The 19072-nt window shown below is 40.2% G+C and overlaps 1 protein-coding gene across 2 annotated transcripts in view; it reads left to right on the forward strand.

Moving 5' to 3' along the window:
• The window catches only part of kank4 (KN motif and ankyrin repeat domains 4), a 127707-nt gene that overhangs the window by 90315 nt on the left and 18320 nt on the right, over positions 1–19072 (forward strand). For both annotated transcript variants that reach the window (XM_060919960.1, XM_060919961.1), the window contains 3 exons: positions 3616–3685; positions 3821–6217; positions 8391–8484. In XM_060919960.1, the coding sequence (XP_060775943.1) occupies positions 3667–3685; positions 3821–6217; positions 8391–8484 (2510 nt within the window). In that variant the 5' untranslated portion in view covers positions 3616–3666. The remainder of the gene's footprint in view (positions 1–3615; positions 3686–3820; positions 6218–8390; positions 8485–19072) is intronic.

Here is a 19072-nt window from a genome sequence, read left to right on the forward strand (position 1 = left end):
TGTGACTTCTACATTATGAAACTAGTACAAAGACACTTTAAATTGCCAAACATTAGTTTTCCAGCACAAAATTAAATGTTACAGAAAAATGTTTGTATGTCAGTCAAGAAAACAGAAGATTATATAAGAGACACTTTTTAGACAAAATTGTAATGAAGACTGCTGGGGTTTGCTGCAAAATGAAGAAGCGAGTGTGACAGTCGAAGTGTCCAGAAGAACTGTGTCTGGTTCTGTAAGATGCTCAGTAAAACCTACAGCTCATTTCCTTATAAAACTGCACTCATTGTACCTGAGACTACTATTTTTTTAAGCAAAGGTTGTCATACCAAATATTGACTTTTTTTCATGCATTACTGCTTACTGATCTTTATGGGTTTTTTTTTTTAAATAAATGTAGAAACATTTAATTTCATTATTTTTTGAAACCATCTTTGCTCTACAGCATTTCATTGCATGTGCCAAAGACTTTTGCACAGTACTGTATGTGTGGCATAGGTGACATCCCTGATGACCTCGCAGGCCAGCCCGGAAGAGCTTATGCGGTCATGCGTCATTCGTTGTCGTCATCCATCCACAATTTACAAAAATTGCTACTCCTCCTACAGGACTGATCAGATTTCAATCAAACTCACATGCAATGTTCCCCAGGTTGGTGTGCATAAATGTTGTCAAAATGGTGGTGCCAAATGTCATATTTATGATTTTATGGGCGTCTGAAATTTTTGAGTGACTTGTCACATGAAATCCTACGCTTCGTAAACTGCTGGGACGTTTTCACTGAAACTCACCCAGAAGACTCTAAAGACATATACCAACAAGAATTGTTCACCAGGTGGCGCCACCTGCTATGGCTGTGGCTACAGGGGAGTCACGTACAATTTTATGAAAATCACTACTTCTCCCACAGGATTGATCAGATTTCAAACTCGCACAATAACAGTGGCCAGTATGAGCTACAGCCTCATTGAGGCTATTTTTCTGTACATTTTTAGCATTTGTTGCAGTGTGTGGGATTCTGTCAATTTAGCTGTCAATCAGTTTCATAATCACACTATTTCAAAGTTTGCTTCCTATAAAGTCATGATGATTATAAATTTTTATTCTAATTAGCATTAATGTTATAAAGTGTCGTTGTCATTTAAGAAAAACCCCACCTTGAAACACATTAAATATGTTTACATTGAAGTATTGATGTGTTTGCTGCTATTTTGTTGGTTGATGCTGTCATTTTGTTATTCCTGCTTGATATGTTATTGGTTGTCTTGGTGACATCACAGAGAGACATTTCTAGTACAGTTACAATGTTTGTTTAAAAGGAGAAAAAAAATTCCAGTGATGTTTATAAGGAATACCACTCACGATTTGCTGTGAGCTCCTAAAACCAAAAAGCAAGAGCTTCTTTTCTCACTCACCACTGATGATGAGTCAGTCACCATCACTCAGCAGTGATGTTCAGTGTCACAGTAATGAGAGCGAGTGTAGGAATAGTAGAAGCAACAAACATCGGACACAACGTTCCAGAAAGCATTGGAAATTGTTGACTCAGCTAGTTGGTGATCTACAAGATGAGGAGCATGATAGCAATGACAGCATATTAGCATTAAAGTTGAAGCTTTGGAAGCTGTTTGAGCAGAGTGTACAGATGAGGATGTGAGAGAGCTGGATGGACTAAAGCATTAAAGTGCTGCTGCTTCACTCTTTTTAGGCAGAGATGAAGTCGGGGATAAATCCCACTGGTGCCACGATCAGTGAGCAGTCAAACAGCATTGTGGGTAAAGTAGGAAACAGTTGATCAATAAGATCAATCTCAACAGTAAGATTGCTTATTGTTTTTATCTGTTGATATGCAAGTCAGTTTGCATGTTCTCCCCGTGTCCGCGTGGGTTTCCTCCGGGTGCTCCGGTTTCCCCCACAGTCCAAAGACATGGAGGTTAGGTTAACTGGTGACTCTAAATTGACCGTAGGTGTGAATGGTTGTCTGTGTGTCAGCCCTGTGATGACCTGGCGACTTGTCCAGGGTGTACCCCGCCTTTCGCCCATAGTCAGCTGGGATAGGCTCCAGCTTACTTGCGACCCTGTAGGACAGGATAAAGCGGCTACAGATGATGAGATGAGATATGCAAGTCAGCCAGGTTGGATTATTCCTTTAATGCGACATCATCTCCCTTGTCTAGCACTGTTGCCAGTTCAGGGTCCATGTGGACCCTATTGATCCACATGTCATATTAATTGGATCATAGTTTTATGCCAGATGCCCTTCCTGCCACAGCCCTTCCATTTCCAGGCTTGGGAAACACCCATTCACACCTATGGGCAATTTCGAGTAGCCACTCAACCTAACTGCATGTCTTTGGACTGTGGGGGAAACCAGAGCACACTTGTACAGACACGGGGAGAACATGCAAACTCCACACAGAAAGGCCCCTGTTGGCTACTGGGCTTGAACCCAGAACCTTCTTGCTGTTAGGCGACAGTGCTAACCACTACACCACCACGCTGCCCCTTTCCTTTAATAAGACATATTTTTCCATAGAAGATATGTTCATAAGCTATATGTTGTCTTCATTTTTAAATGCATTTCAACATTCCTTTGAAAAGTATTTCCATAGGCATTGTTATTTTAACTTTTTGAATAAAAGATCTTCACACTACCATTTTATGAAGATCCTGGTGCTGTGTTTTAGGGAACTGTTCTGCCTGTTGCTTTATGATTTGCAGCTGGTAGGCTAAATGCTCAGAATTCAATCAGCTTTTCCTTCAAGATGTTTGGTTGGAGTGCAAGAACATTATATTGCCAGGTTGATTGATGACCTGCTCACCAGCTGCAACATTGGCATCCTGTCGTGCTTCTCTGGCACTCAGGGAGATTTCTGAGAGTGTTTGGGCTCTCAGTTGAATTGCAACATAAAAAAAGCAAACACAGCTTGTATTTCTTTGCCTTTAGATTCCTCCCTAAAGAGTAGACTGGGCTGCTGTCTGTAACTGTTCGAGAGAAATAATTTGAAATTTGGAGCAGATTATATAGCAATAGCTGCAATAGGTTATGAATAATGGGAAATGGTATGAATTGTAAAATTTGACAGGGACTTAAACCAATTTGTATCTACACCAATGGCTTCAGGTGAAGATCAACTTTTGTGAGTCACCACTGCTTTGTACCTTTGATTAAAATCTCTTTCCCAAAATAATCAAATCGTCTGGTCAAATTCCAAGCCTCTGGCCCAGACTGCAAAGATCAAAATCAGTACCATGTGCAGCATCAGGATGAATTCCATCTTTCACGAACACAGACGGTAGTTATGTTTCACAAACATGTCCTCAGAATTCCCACCGTTGTTACTCTACAGCAGCCTTCACAAGAAATTATATTTACTTGTCGATGGTGCATAATTTGTTTCATTGCACAAAATAATTGCACCTTCAGGGTTCTGATGGGTCTCTTTCCTAATACTGGACACATTAATAATTGCAATGATAATACTTTTTCATTACAGCTTGCACCATATTAAATAACCAAGAATACACCATACAAATACACCATACCAAATTAACATGAATGTTATTTGATAATTAATCTCAACAAGAGCAATTAGGTTTTTTTTTGTCTTTCCACAGTCTGCTAACATTTAGAGAAAGAGGGAGAGTCGATGACACTGAAAAACACAAATGATGGACAAGAAAAGTGGTAAGAATCCATGGTTTTTAAACTATATTATAACTATAATTACTGAAGTAGAATTCATTCCTCAAAGCTTATGGGTTGACATTTATTCAGATCATAGTAAAAAAATTCCTAAAGGTGTCTGGATTTGTGTTTCAGCAAATGGCTTTTCCGCCAAGCCTTCTGAGAATGGGGGACAGAGGAAACAGCTGCCTTATTCTGTGGAGACACCCTACGGCTTTCACCTGGATCTGGACTTCTTAAAATATGTAGATGACATTGAGAAGGGTAATACCATCAAGAGAGTGCATATACAAAGAAAGAACAGGGGGCCAAAATATAGCACACTGCCACGCAACTTCAGCCTTCCTGGACATGGTTCAAGACCTGCAGCCAAAGACACATGGTCTAACACCTCCACCCTGGGATCCAAGCCCAAATCACGTGTTACTGAAGTCCAGCAACTTTTTGATTTCAGAGCCAGCACTGACAATGCTAGCAGCAGCAGTAGCATCCAAAGCAGCCCTACTGGTCAATCAAATGTGCAAGGTAGCAGCTACCTCTCTTCCACTCAAACTGTGGATCAGGTCCATATTCAGGCTTCCCAAGACCAACAGGCTTCTCTGAGCCTTAATGTGAGGCCTCACTTGTTTCGGGCCTCCAGCATGCCTGTTAATGTCCCGCACAGGAAAGCCTCAGACTCTACCGATGAGCAGAGCTGTCAATCACAGAATGGCTCGACTGAAAAACTATTTCGCCCTGTGGATGGTAGTGACAGAAGAGGGAGTATTCCTCAAGACAGGGCGAGCCTGCATCAACAGATAACAGCGGCACTGAAACGAGTGCGCGAACTGGAGGATCAGGTCAGGACGATCCCTGAGCTAAAGGCTCAGATTTGTTCCCTTAGAGAAGAGAGGGAACAACTACTTCAGAGAATTCAAACACAGTCTCAGGTAAAGAGTCTGCCAGAGAAAGAGTCAAGTGAAAAATCCCAGCCAGAATCCCAAGAAAGTATTAACCTTCCTTCAGCAACAAAACAGCAAGAAGCTCCATCCCTTTCCCAGGATACTGTGAGTGACAGTCATAGTAAAATTCCAGAAATAGAGTCAACTGTAGATAAGCTGGCCCAGAACCTTGAAGGGCCACCAGCTTACACAGTTTTGGGAGAAGAACCAGTTTCAGGTGTGGTCTCTGTTCCAGTGATACTCATTGAAAAAGCTGAAAGTCCAACTGATTCAGAAGAATCTGAGAGAATGTTGGAAGAGTCTGAGCATGAGGCTGAAGTATCAGAAAAGCTTCTGGAACAAGGATTAGAAGAATGGGAGGAAAAGCCAGAGACTTCATCAGAAGATAAAGAGTCTGACCAAACAATAGAGTTTTCCATAACAGAAGAAAAAGGTGCTATATCTGAAGGCACAGTGCCTCAAGATGAACCTGAAAAAACAGAAACAATTGATCAATCTGTTGTAGAAAATGAAAAACTGGCCTCCACAATAAACGAAGAAGATATTCTCACGATCCAAGAACTCCAAGAAAAAGTCAAGACATTGGAGGAAAGATTAAGGCAGGTCAACTGTAATCTGGAAACAACAAACTCCTTACTGAGAGTACAGATGGAGGAGAATAGACAAAAGGATGTAACAATTCAGGAGCTAAGTGAAAAAGTAAAGGAACCCATTGCAGTCAGTGTGGAGCAAGAGTCGGAGGTTCCGCCAGAGACTGAGCCACTTCAACACATTATTACTTGTGATGCATCAGTCAATACTGACAGCAAGCATGTGTTAGAAAAAGCAGTCCTAACAGATATTAATCTTAAATCTACTGATGGTATCAAAGAACCAGACCAAATGTGCTGTAGTACTCAAACAAATGTAGTTGAGATGCGAGAAATTGAGGTGTTAGCACAGGTGATGAGATCTGAAAAAGTTGTGGGTGTGGAAATTGTTACATGTGACCAAGCAACTGAAACAGATGCATCTGAAAATAGTGTGAAGGCCAAAGAAATAAAAGAGCTTGAACCTGCAGATGAAAAACACAGTGTAGATAGGGATGATGTAGAGAAAATGAGTGAAAGCATGATCATTGAGAATGATGTGGCTGAAGAATATGTTATAGTAGAAAAGACTGAAGGCGATTTGGTTGGAAAGGTACCCAAAGATAATGCAAATGTAAAGTCCTTGGCCAGGGAAAATGAATTGTTGGAGAATGTTGAAACTGTGGGAATAGAAACCATAAAAGCAGGTACAAGCACAGATGAACCATTACAGCAAGACCAAAAGCAACCACAAGGACAAGACATTCAGCCTCAACCTCAGAAGCCCGCTGAAGCTTCAGCATCACCTGCAGCCATAGGCCAGGTTGTCACTCGGATCCAAGGTCTTCTGAATGAACAGTGGGCCAGTCTGGGGAGTGGGAGTCAGGAACCAAAAGGAGAGGGCTCACAGAAACAGCCAGTTTCAAAGATCAGCTCCATCCAGAGTCACCTTCGAGGCTCACTTAGTGCCCTTTCAGCCTTTTATTCTCCTGTTCAAAAAGGAGGTGCAGCAAAACAGTCAGGTATAGTCCATTATATTAGTCACACACCCTTTTAGTACATGCTAGACACACAAATGTTGAAAATAGTAATGGCCACCACACTTTTATCTGGTGCAATACCTCCATACATGAACATTTTTACACTTAGATTTTATCCAAAGTGACCTTACAAGTGAAATGGGAAATACACCCACACACCCACACACACACCAGTGCCCTCCATGACTATTGGCATCCCTTGTAAAGATTAGTAAAGAAGGTAAGAAAAGATCTACATGCTTCAGATCACTGTCCTGCTAGAAGATCCAATGATAACCCAGTTTTAGTTTCCTGGCAGAAGCAGCCAGATTTTGATTTAAAATGTCCTGCAGTTTCAAGGAGTCCATGATGCCATGTACCTGAACAAGGTTTCCAGGGCCTTTGGAGGAAAAACAGCCCCAAAACATCACAGAACTTCCACCATATTTTCCAGTTGGGATCGGGTTTTTTCATTATAGCCATCCTTCTTTTTACACCAAACCCACACTTTTTGTTACATCAGACCAGAGAACACGGTTCTAGTCAAAGTTGTAGTAACATTTCGCAAACTTCAGGTGCTTACATTTGTGGTTAACTGACAGAAGGCGGCTTTTTTTCCTGACATACCTTCCAAATAATCTGCTGGCATGGAGGTGGCATCTGATGGTGGTTTTGGAGACTTGGAAACCCCAAGATTTTACTTGTTCTTGTATTTCACCAACAGTGATACGTGGGGATTTTTTTTCCTCTCTTATCATCTTCCTCACTGTATGTGAAGCTATGGCCTATTGTTTAGAGAAACAGCTTTGGGACCAAAAGCTCTCTGGTTTGATTCCCTAGACCAGTAGGAATGGCTGAAGAAAAAGAAGAAACCTTTATTCGTCACATGCACACTTCAAGCACAGTGAAATTCATCCTCTGCATTTAACCCATCTGAAGCAGTGAACATACGCGCGCGCACACACCCAGAGCAGTGGGCAGCCCAGAGCGCCCAGGGGTTCGGTACCTTGCTCAAGGGCACCTCAGCCCAAGGCCGCCCCACGTCAACCTAACTGCATGTCTTTGGATTGTGGGGGAAACCGGAGCACCCGGAGGAAACCCACGCAGACACGGGGAGAACATCCAAACTCCACACAGAAAGGCCCTCGCCAACCGCTGGGTTCGAACCTGGAACCTTCTTGCTGTGAGGCGACCGTGCTAACCACTACACCACCGTGCCACCCACGTAAGTGCCCTTAAGCAAGGCACCTAACCCCCAACTGCTCCCCAGGCTGCTTTGGGTATGTTGTATGTCACTCTGGATAAGAGCATCTGCTAAATGCCATCAATGTAATGTAACGTGGGGACAAAATAAACTTGGGTCCTCTACCATTCCATTAATGGCATCTAGCAGACACTCTTATCGTACCCGGAGCAGTTGGGGGTTACTGTAGGTCCCTTTCTCAAGGGCCCTTCAGCCATTCCTGCTGGTCCAGGGAATCAAACCAGTGAACTTTTGGTCCAAAACATGCTTCTCTAACCATTAGGCCATGGCTTCCCCCAAATTTGCCTTCCAGGCAAGTTCGTAATGTTTCCAGTTGATGTCCATTTAAAAAAAAAAAGCCCTAACAGAAGAAAGGGTCAGAAATGAAGTTCAACACACTTCTTCCTCATTTGGTTTGTGTGTTCTTTTATCTTTCCCATGTCAATGGATAACTAATGATAGAATAATGGCCTCTGTGTCCCCTCATATTTGTATCCTAGTTAATCAGGAAGTCATGATTACAGCATGAAAGTATCGTATACATGCCAGTCAACTCAAATCTGTAGTTTAAATGGGAAACATGCTCCAGTTACATTGTGTTCACTATAATTTCTAGGGGTGCCAATAATAGTGGCACATGTGTTTTGTTGAAAATAATTCTCTCTTAATGAAGGAATTGTTTTTCTCTTAATAAATTTATTTCAATTAAAGGTTGGATTTTTCTCATTTGTTCAGTGTGAGATGAAGCATCTTTACCAAAAGGTAGATTTTTTTCTAACCCTTTTTACTAATCTTTACAAGGGGGCAATCATCACGAAGGGCACTGTATAATATTTTTTTTTTTTCGGTACAGTGGTGGAATATATTTAGGGACGAAGAACAGGTGCAGAGTTGGCAAAAGACTTGGCATCTGACTACTCTCTCTCTTCCCAGGCCTTAAATCTATCATGAAGAAGAATGACTGTCCTGACAAGCAGGGGGCTGCAGGAGCCAAGAAAAACCTGAAATTTGTTGGTGTAAATGGAGGGTAAATAACTTTATTTTTGCCATGCTCTGCATTTTGAAACAGCTTCAATTTTCATCATCCCTGTAATGCCTTACAGTAGTGGAACGCCACTGCTTTTACAAATAATTTAATTTGTCACTCCATTGGTGTACTCATCCCACTGGGATGCCACTGGGGTGTCATCATTTGGTTGACTGATGTACTAAGTAAAGTATGAACTTAGTAGAGGCTTTATTAGGTAGATATGCCACTTTATTACATGAATGACTTCTTTGACAGTGCTACTGCAAAGATAACACATTATTAGTCGACAGGCTTATGCTAAATGCATGAGAATCTTGAGGCAAGAGCATGAATTTATTGATTTGATTGATAGAGTTTTATATTCTGTTCCATATGCCACTTGTACTGTTGTCAAAGCAGGTTATTTATCAACAAAAAAATGCATTGAAAACTTCATACAACTGAAGGAGAAAAGATGAGTATAATATAAATTTCTATTTTAGTACTGTTGGCTTTGAGTGCCACATTTGAAGCAACAGACAATGACTTCTTTTTAAAATAGACTTTTAATGGACAGTTTAATAACATCGTCAGTTTAGACAAGTTCTTGACTGACTTAGAGCTTACTTGGCAGACTATCAGTGTTAGTGGAGATATTTCTGTCTAAAAAGTACAGCATTGTGTCCCACACTGTTCTGTTTTAGGCCATCTATTGTTCTTCCTTTATATACAGGCACTAAGACATGTTATTTTCAAACATATTGCCTCTCTGCTGTAATACAACTATTCCAAATGGATGACTGATTGTGACAAAGACATAACATTTTAGATAAATAGAAATGTCTTCCTTCTAAATTCTGGCAAACCACTGATGTTGGGTTTTAAGTCTATTTGCAGTAGGGTTGCCGATTTTGCACTCTAGAACTTGATTCTTATTTTGTATATGCAAAAGCTATAGTTATGGATCTTGGTGTGACCCTAAATTTATTATTTACAGTGTCTTGTAAAAGTATTCATCCCCCTTGGTGTTTGTCCTGTTTTGTTGCATTACAAGCTGGAATTAAAATGGATTTTTGGGGGGTTAGCACCATTTGATTTACACAACATGCCTACCACTTTAAAGGTGCACATTTTATTTATTTATTTATTTATTTATTTATTTTTAAATTGTGACACAAACAATAATTAAGATGAACCCCCCCCCCCCCCCCCCCCCCAAAAAAAAAAAAAAAAAAACTGAAATCTGGAGTGTGCATAGGTATTCACGCCCTTTCATATGAAACCCCTAAATAAGAGCTGGTCCAACCAATTCACTTCATAAGTCATATAATTTGTTGATTTAAGATCCACCTGTGTGCAATCAAAGTGTCACATGATCTGTCACATGATGTCTGTATAAATGAACCTGTTCTGGAAGGACCCTGACTCTGCAACACTACTAAGCAAGCAACATGAAAACCAAGGAGCCTCCAGACAAATCAGAGACAAAGCTGTGGAAAAGTATAGATCAGGGTTGGGTTATAAAAAATATCCCAAACTTTGAATATCCCATGGAGCACCATTAAATCCATTATAGCAAAATGGAAAGAATATGGCACCACTACAAACCTGACGAGAAGGCCGCCCACCAAAACTCTCAGACCGGGCAAGCAGGGCATTAATCAGAGATGCAACAAAGACCCCAAAGATTATACTGAAGGAGCTGCAAAGATCCACAGCAGAGATGGGAATATCTGTCCATAGGACCACTTTAAGCTGTACACTCCACAGAGCAGGGCTTTATGGAAGAGTGACCAGAAAAAATCCATTGCTTCAAGAAAAAAATAAGAAAACACTTTTGGCGTTTGCCCAACAGCATATGGCAGACTCCCCAAACATATGGAAGAAGATTCTCTGGTCAGATGAGACTTTTTTTTTTCAGTTCAGTTCAGATTGAACTTTTTGACCATCATGGGAAATGCCATGTGTGGCACAAAGTCAACAATTCCCATCACCCTGAGAACACCATTCCTACAGTGAAGCATGGTGGTGGCAGCATCATGCTGTGGGGATGTTTTTCAACTGCAGGGACAGGAAAGCTGGTCAGGACTGAAGGAAAGATGGATGACACTAAATACAGGGCATTTCTGGAGGAAAACCTGTTTGAGTCAGCCGGAGGTTTGAGACTGGAATGAAGGTTCAGATTCCAGCAGGACAATGACCTTAAACATACAGCTAAAGCTATACTGGAGTGGTTTAAAGGGAAACATTTGAATGTCTTGGAATGGCCTAATCAAAACCCAAACCTCAATCCAATTGAGACTCTGTGGCATAACTTGAAGATTGCTGTACACCAACACAACCCATCTAACTTGAAGGAGTTGGAACAGTTTTGCCTTGAGGAATGGGCAAAAATCCTAGTGGCTAAATGTGCTAAGCTAATAGAGACATACCCCGAGAGACTTGTAGCTGTAATTGCAGTAAAAGGTGGCTCTACAAAGTATTCACTTTGGAGGTGAATACCTATGCACACTCCAGATTTCTGTTTCTCATCTCATCTCATTATCTCTAGCCGCTTTATCCTGTTCTACAGGGTCGCAGGCAAGCTGGAGCCTATCCCAGCTGACTACGGGCGAAAGGCGGGGTACACCCTGGACAAGTCACCAGTTCACAGATTTCTGTTTTTTCATCTTAATTATTGTTTGTGTCAAAATAAAAAAAAAACAAACACTGTTCACCTTTAAAGTTGTAGGCATGTTGTGTAAATCAAATGGTGCTAACCCCCAAAAAATCCATTTAAATTCCAGCTTGTAATGCAACAAAACAGGACAAACACCAAGGGGGATGAATACTTTTACAAGACACTGTAATTCTAATGAGAACTTTTGGAATGCAGTTTCTATAGTTTCTAATTTATAATTCATGGTTACTCTGTCTTTAACCTCATTAAGTGTGCTTTTCATGACTTATAGTAATTTTCATAGATTTATGCATATTCATTCATTCATTCATTCATTCAACTTCAACTGATTTTTCCTGGTCAGGATCACGTGATCTATAGTTAAGTCATGATTACTGTTTGTGTCATGAATGCACCTTATCATAGATACAGTACTTTGTTTTGTCCTTTTAATCTTGTGTATATATAAAGCACCAGTAAGCACTGAGATAATATGAAAAGTGCTCTATCAAAATTATTATAAACCCTGTAGAACAGGATAAGCAGCTACAGATAATGGATGGATGGATGGATGGATGGATTATTTTATTAACTATCTGAGCTAATATCTGAGTACAACACTAGTGGCAGAAATGTGAAAAGAAATCAGTGATATGATGATAAAAGTATGTACATGCAAACATCTGAAAAATGCTATCAAATTTTATGAGAAGTTCACTGGTTTGTTAGTGTAGTGCAGTTAAGAGGTTAAAAGCTTGGTAGTTCATCTCGATCACCCTGTTCTGTTTGTAAAAAAGTCAAATTGGTGAGAAATCCGGAAATGGATGTTTTTCCAGAGAACAGTTTTAATATGCTAAACAAGCCAAGTCATTTGTGAGAGAAGTACGTCTCATCTCATCTCATTATCTCTAGCCACTTTATCCTGTTCTACAGGGTCGCAGGCAAGCTGCAGCCTATCCCAGCTGACTACGGGCGAAAGGCGGGGTACACCCTGGACAAGTCGTCAGGTTATCACAGGGCTGACACACAGACACAGACAACCATTCACACTCACATTCACACCTACGGTCAATTTAGAGTCACCAGTTAACCTAACCTGCATGTCTTTGGACTGTGGGGGAAACCGGAGCACCCGGAGGAAACCCACGCGGACACGGGGAGAACATGCAAACTCCACACAGAAAGGCCCTCGCCGGCCACGGGGCTCGAACCCGGACCTTCTTGCTGTGAGGCGATGGCGCTAACCACTACACCACCATGCCGCCCTAGAGAAGTACGTATAATAAATTCCTAACCTCATATCCGCTAATGCAAATGGAACTGTAGTGCATATATAATCAGGCTTGTATGAATGAATGAGTCAGTGCTCAAAGTGCCATGAAGGCTAATGTCAATTTTCATCTTTGTATTAGTCATCAGGAATTGTGTCCAAAGGTCAATGTCATTTTCATCAATCAAATTAAAATTGCTCTGTCTTAACTGTTCCCACTTTCTGTGTTCTATCCATCATCTCAAAAATCATGTAGAACTAAAGGCTGGAGGTGTCAGTTTTGTTTGCTGCTGGTGATTTAGATGAAGAACCAGGAGTGAAAATTGAAAAACCTCAGCAATAACAAAGAACCCTCTCTGTATTTGGGAGCAAGTCAGCATTGGTGGAGGCTGTATCTCAGCTGTGTTTGCCCAGACCTCAGCAGTAAGATAATTACACTGATAGAGCAGAGCAGATACAGTGATGCACAGTGATCTTGTGTCTAAAATCACTCCCATATTCACTTATTCACTGTTTACTGTTCTATGTAAGACACTACAGACCAGTGACAAATTAAAGGGAAAAAATATCTTGGTGTCCTAGTAAAAGGGTTGGGTTGCTATGAGCTGCGAAAACAGCTTCAATGAGTCCTGGCACAGATGCTACAAGTCTCTGGAACTGTACAGGAGGGATGGTGAGTCAGCTGAACTCAACCCAATTTAACACTGCTGGGAGACTTTGGAGCGCTCTCCAGCACCGTCATCAAAACACCACTGAGGGAATATCTTTTGAAAGAATGCTTTTCATTGCTCCAGTAAAGTTCCAAACACTTATAGAATTGATACCAAGGCTGCTTTTGTTGGTTCAACTGCTTACTAATACGCTTTCATGTTTGTTATAACTAAAGACTGAATTCATCCATCCATTATCCGTAACCGCTTATCCTGTGCAGGGTCGCAGGAAAGCTGGAGCCTATCCCAGCTGACTATGGGTGAGAGGCGGGGTACACCCTGGACAAGTCGCCAGGTTATCACAGAGCTGACACATAGAGACAAACAACCATTCACACTCACAATCACACCTATGGTCAATTTAGAGCCACCAATTAACCTAACCTGCATGTCTTTGGACTGTGGGGGAAACCAGAGCACCCGGAGGAAACCCCCACAGACACGGGGAGAACATGCAAACTCCACACAGAAAGGCCCTCATCTGCCGCTGGGCTCGAACCCAGAACCTTCTTGCTGTGAGACGACAGTGCTAACCACTACATCACCTTGCTGCTCAAGACTGAATTCAGACTACACAAACTTTAAAACATCTTGCGGTTTTCTGCATAGAACTGTTTTCATCAGCTGGCATTTGTATACAGTACATATATATTAGGATATAAATTTACATTTCCAGTGCTCTCCACAATTATTGGCACCACTTGTAAAAAATTAGTAAAAAGGGCTTAGAAAAAAAAATCCACTTTTTGGTAAAGCTTCATCTCACTGAAAAAATAAGAAAAATCCAACTTTTATTGGAAATAAATGTAGAGGAAAAATTGAAATAAATTCAGAGAAAAACAAATCCCTCATGAAGAAATAATTATTTTCAACAAATACACATGCCCCATTATTTTTGGCACCCCTGGATTTAATACTTTGTACAACCTCCCTTTGCCAGTAAAACAACACTGAGTGTCTCCTATAACATTTTATAAGGTTGGAGATACAGAGCAGGGCATCTGAGACCATTCCTCTTTACACAGTCTCTCCAGATCATCCAGGGTCCTCGGCCCTCTCTTGTGCTCTCGTCTCTTCAGCTCACCCCACAGGTTTTCAATGGGGTTCAGGTCAGGGGACTAAGATGGCCATGGAAGAAGCTTCATTCTGTTGTCAAATAACCATTTTTGTGTTGATTTGGACATCTGCTTTGTCCTGCTGGAAGATCCAATGATGACCCAGTTTTAGTTTCCTGTCAGAGGCAGCCAGATTCTGATTTAAATCTCCTGGTATTTCATGGAGTCCATGATGTCATGGACCCTAACAAGGTTTCCAGGGTCTTTGGAGGAAAAACAGCCCCAAAACATCACAGAACTTCCACCATATTTTCCAGTTGGGATCGGGTTCTTTTCATTATAGCCATCCTTCTTTTTACACCAAACCCACCTTGAGTGTTTATTGCCAAAAAGCTCAATTTTTGTTACATCAGACCAGAGAACACGTTTCCAGTCAACGTTGTAGTAGTGTTTCACAAACTCCAGGTGCTTACGTTTGTGGTTAACTGACAGAAAAGGCTTTTTCTGGAATACCTTCCAAATAATCTGTTGGCATGGAGGTGGAGTCTGATGGAGGTTCTGGAGACTTGGAAACCCCAAGATTTTACTTTTCTTGTAATTCACCAACAGTGATCCTTGAGGATTTTTTTGGCCTCTTTTACCCTCCTCCTCACTGTACATGAGGGAAAAATAAACTTGGGTTATCATCAAGGCAAGTTTGTAACAGTTCCAGTTGGTTTCCACTTTATTATTATTATTATTATTATTATTATTATTATTATTATTATTGCCCTAACAGTAGAAATGACCATTTTCAGGCATGTAGTTGTTTTTTTTTTAATAATTATTCCCTGACTTATGGTCAACACACTTCTCCCTCATTTGGCTTGTGTGTTCTCTTATCTTTCCCATGCTGATGGATGACTAAGGGAATTTGGCCTCTGTGTCATCTCATGTTTGTTCCCCAGTTAATCAGGAAGTCCTGGATTACAGCTTGAAAGTTCCTACACACTCCAATTAACTCAAGCGTACAATTTAAATGGGAAACATGCTTCAGTTACATTGTGCTCACTATTGTTTCCAGAGTTTCCCAGAATAGTGGCGCATGTGTTTTTGTTGAAAATAGTTATTTCTTGATGAGGGATTTGTTTTTCTCTGAATAAATTTATTTCAATTAAAGGTTTGATTTTTCTCTTTTTTGTTTTTTTTCAGTGTGAGACGAAGCGACTTCACCAAAAGGTGACTCTTTACTGGGGGGGGGCGCAATAATTTTAGAGGGAACTGTATACATCTTGTACGGCCTGTCATTATATCCAGCCTGAAATAGCAATGACTATACATTGTGGTATTTGCCATAGTTTTCATCAGTTGTACAGTGGACTTGCAGTGCAGTAGGGCAATAATACAGTGAAGTTTGCACAGAATAAAATTTACCCTTAAAAATACAGACATCACCACAAAATGGCTGCACAACTTTCCAAGAAAACGCAACACTAAAAAAAAACCCCTCAAAATATGTGTGTAAAAAGGAATAATCAAGGGAGAGTTACAAGTTAAATTGGTTGAACTTGGAATCCTGTCGGAAAAGGAAGCAGCTTGCTGTAGGGCTCTGCATAAATCTTATATGGCTTTTGGCGCTCCAGATTTAACCCCAGAATTTTTATCAAAATCAAATAAACTTATATGTACGTGCACTAATTTCTAACGAGCATGATTGTGATAATGGTCAATAATATTACGTCATGGCAGATGTAGCAATTACTGTTATCTGGGTGTAGAGGCGATAGATTTGTATTCTAAAGCCCATAGACGATCAGCTAGGATTATCTTAAGAGGAGCCTGGCAGGACTGTTGTTAGAGATGACAGCTAGTAATTTCAGAATTTAACCACGCAGCCATGATCCAGGCAAACAAAACAGCACACAATGAAATTCAGATAACCACAGCTCGGTTAGCATGAGGTTTCTGTATACCATGAAAACACACCCTTCTCTCTGTGCTAAAACTGACAGCAGGTTACGGTTGTTGTTGTTATTATTATTATTATTATTATTATTGCAATAATGTCCATTACATTGAACATCATATGTTTATTTTGTTTTGCAACATAAAGCCCCATTTAGTCCATCAAAACTGATGTTTAACAACCAATGAAACAGAAGCATAACTTCTTTCCCCCCAAGGTATCTCATAAAGAAAATCTAGCCTTGAAATTAGTCTGCATTCCTGGTAAAGAGGGAGATTAAGAGTTTGTCTGAACTCTTAAAGCAGTTTTATGTTGAGATTTATCAATGGCTTATAAAATAAAAAAGTATTCTATAAATTTTCTACATACCGGTAGGATTTTTTTCTATGTTTTTGTTCATTAGTGTGATTAGAATCGAATCAAAATGTTGGTTCGATTCCCTGGACGAGCAGGAATACGGTACCTGAATTGCCCTTGAGCAAGGCATCTAACCCCTAACTTCTCTCCAGGCTGCTCTGGGTATGATGTACATCATTCTGGATAGCAGTCTGCTAAATGCCATTAATGTACAGTGGTGCTTGAAAGTTTGTGAACCCTTTAGAATTTTCTATATTTCTGCATAAATATGCCCTAAAACATCATCAGATTTTCACACAAGTCCTAAAAGTAGATAAAGAGAACCCAGTTAAACAAATGAGACAAAAATATTATACTTGGTCATTTATTTATTGAGGAAAATGATCCAATATTGCATATCTGTGAGTGGCAAAAGTATGTGAACCTCTAGGATTAGCAGTTAATTTGAAGGTGAAATTCAAGTCAGGTGTTTTCAATCAATGGGATGACAATCAGGTGTGAGTGGGGACCCTGTTTTATTTAAAGAACAGGGATCTATCAAAGTCTGATCTTCACAACACATGTTTGTGGAAGGGTATCATGGCACAAACAAAGGAGATTTCTGAGGACCTCCGAAAAAGTGTTGTTGATGCTCATCAGGCTGGAAAAGGTTACAAAACCATCTCTAAAGAGTTTGCACTCCACCAATCCACAGACAGACAGATTGTGTACAAATGGAGGAAATTCAAGACCATTGTTACCCTCCCCAGGAGTGGTCAACCAACAAAGATCACTCCAAGAGCAAGGCGTGTAATAGTCGGTGAGGTCACAAAGGACCCCAAGGTAACTTCTAAGCAACTGAAGGCCTCTCTCACATTGGCTAATGTTTATGTTCATGAGTTCACCATCAGGAGAATACTGAACAACAATGGTGTGCATGGCAGGGTTGCAAGGAGAAAGCCACTGCTCTCCAGAAAGAACATTGTTGCTCTTCTGCAGTTTGCTAAAGATCACGTGGACAAGCCAGAATGCTGTTGGAAAAATGTTTTGTGGACAGATGAGACCAAAATAGAACTTTTTGGTTTAAATGAGAAGCCTTATATTTGGAGAAAGGGAAACACTGCATTCCAGCATAAGAACCTTATCCCATCTGTGAAACGTGGTGGTGGTAGTATCGTGGTTTGGGCCTGTTTTGCTGCATCTGGGCCAGGACGGCTTGCCATCATTGATGGAACAATGAATTCTGAATTATATGAGCGAATTCGAAAGGAAAATGTCAGGACATCTGTCCATGAACTGAATCTCAAGAGAAGGTGGGTCATGCAGCAAGACAGCGACCCTAAGCACACAAGTTGTTCTACTAAAGAATGGTTAAAGAAGAATAAAGTTAATGTTTTGGAATGGCCAAGTCAAAGTCCTGACCTTAATCCAATCGAAATGTTGTGGAAGGACCTGAAGTGAGCAGTTCATGTGAGGAAACACATTAACATCCCAGAGTTGAAGCTGTTCTGTATGGAGGAATGGGCTAAAATTCCTCCAAGCCGGTGTGCAGGACTGATCAACAGTTACCGGAAACGTTTAGTTGCAATTACTGCTGCACAAGGGGGTCACACCAGATACTGAAAGCAAAGGTTCACATACTTTTGCCACTCACAGATATGTAATATTGGATCATTTTCCTCAATAAATAAATGACCAGATATAATATTTTTGTCTCATTTGTTTAACTGGGTTCTCTTTATCTACCTTTAAGACTTGTGTGAAAATCTGATGATGTTTTAGGTCCTATTTATGCAGAAATATAGAAAATTCTAAAGGGTTCACAAACTTTCAAGCACCACTGTAACGTAATATATTGTAAAATAGGCCTTAAACTTTTAGTCCGCTTTAGTTCATTGTAGAAAGATGTGATTAATAGTTTGGAGGATGAGGATGAAGAAGAAGGGAAAGCTGTTATATAAAAAGCAAGTACAAGTACAAAAATCTGCTGTGAACTATTTAAATTTGTATGGAATATTATAAAATAATACAATAAATCAAGGGTTAATGCATCTACTGCTTCAAGAGAAAAATACTAAGCTTGCCTCAGGAAGGTTTGTTTAAACTGCAACAGAAAGGCATTTTTTCTTTAATAAATGAAAATCAATCTCCTCATTTTTACTTTAAAATAAAATACAACATGCACCAGTTTCCATTTTTACATTATTATTTATTATTTTTTTAATTAACATTTCAATGCACAATGACTTTTTTTATGAATTGGATGTGAACTTGCTCTTGCTGTAACTAAATCTGGCAAATACCTGAACACACAGCACTTCAACTGTGTTCTTGTGGAATTATGGGAATTACATGCTTCCTGATAAGATTTTAATGAAGGGCTGGATTTTTCAACCAGGCAGAGGAGACTGGTGTCTCAAAACAGCTTAGAATCACACATGCACATATTTCCTGTGTACATTCACAGCAGCCTACCTCTGTTCACGTTTCTTTTTAAGCATGGATATTTTCATTTACGTACATGCATGAACACGTGGATATTTTCATCTTTAATTATTATGATTATTATAATAAACCATACTCTATGTAATGGACTTTTTTTTATCTGCTACTTGTTGTCATTTTATTATA

The sequence above is a fragment of the Neoarius graeffei genome, chromosome 4, assembly GCF_027579695.1.
Source record: "Neoarius graeffei isolate fNeoGra1 chromosome 4, fNeoGra1.pri, whole genome shotgun sequence".
Taxonomy (NCBI): Eukaryota; Metazoa; Chordata; class Actinopteri; order Siluriformes; family Ariidae; genus Neoarius; species Neoarius graeffei.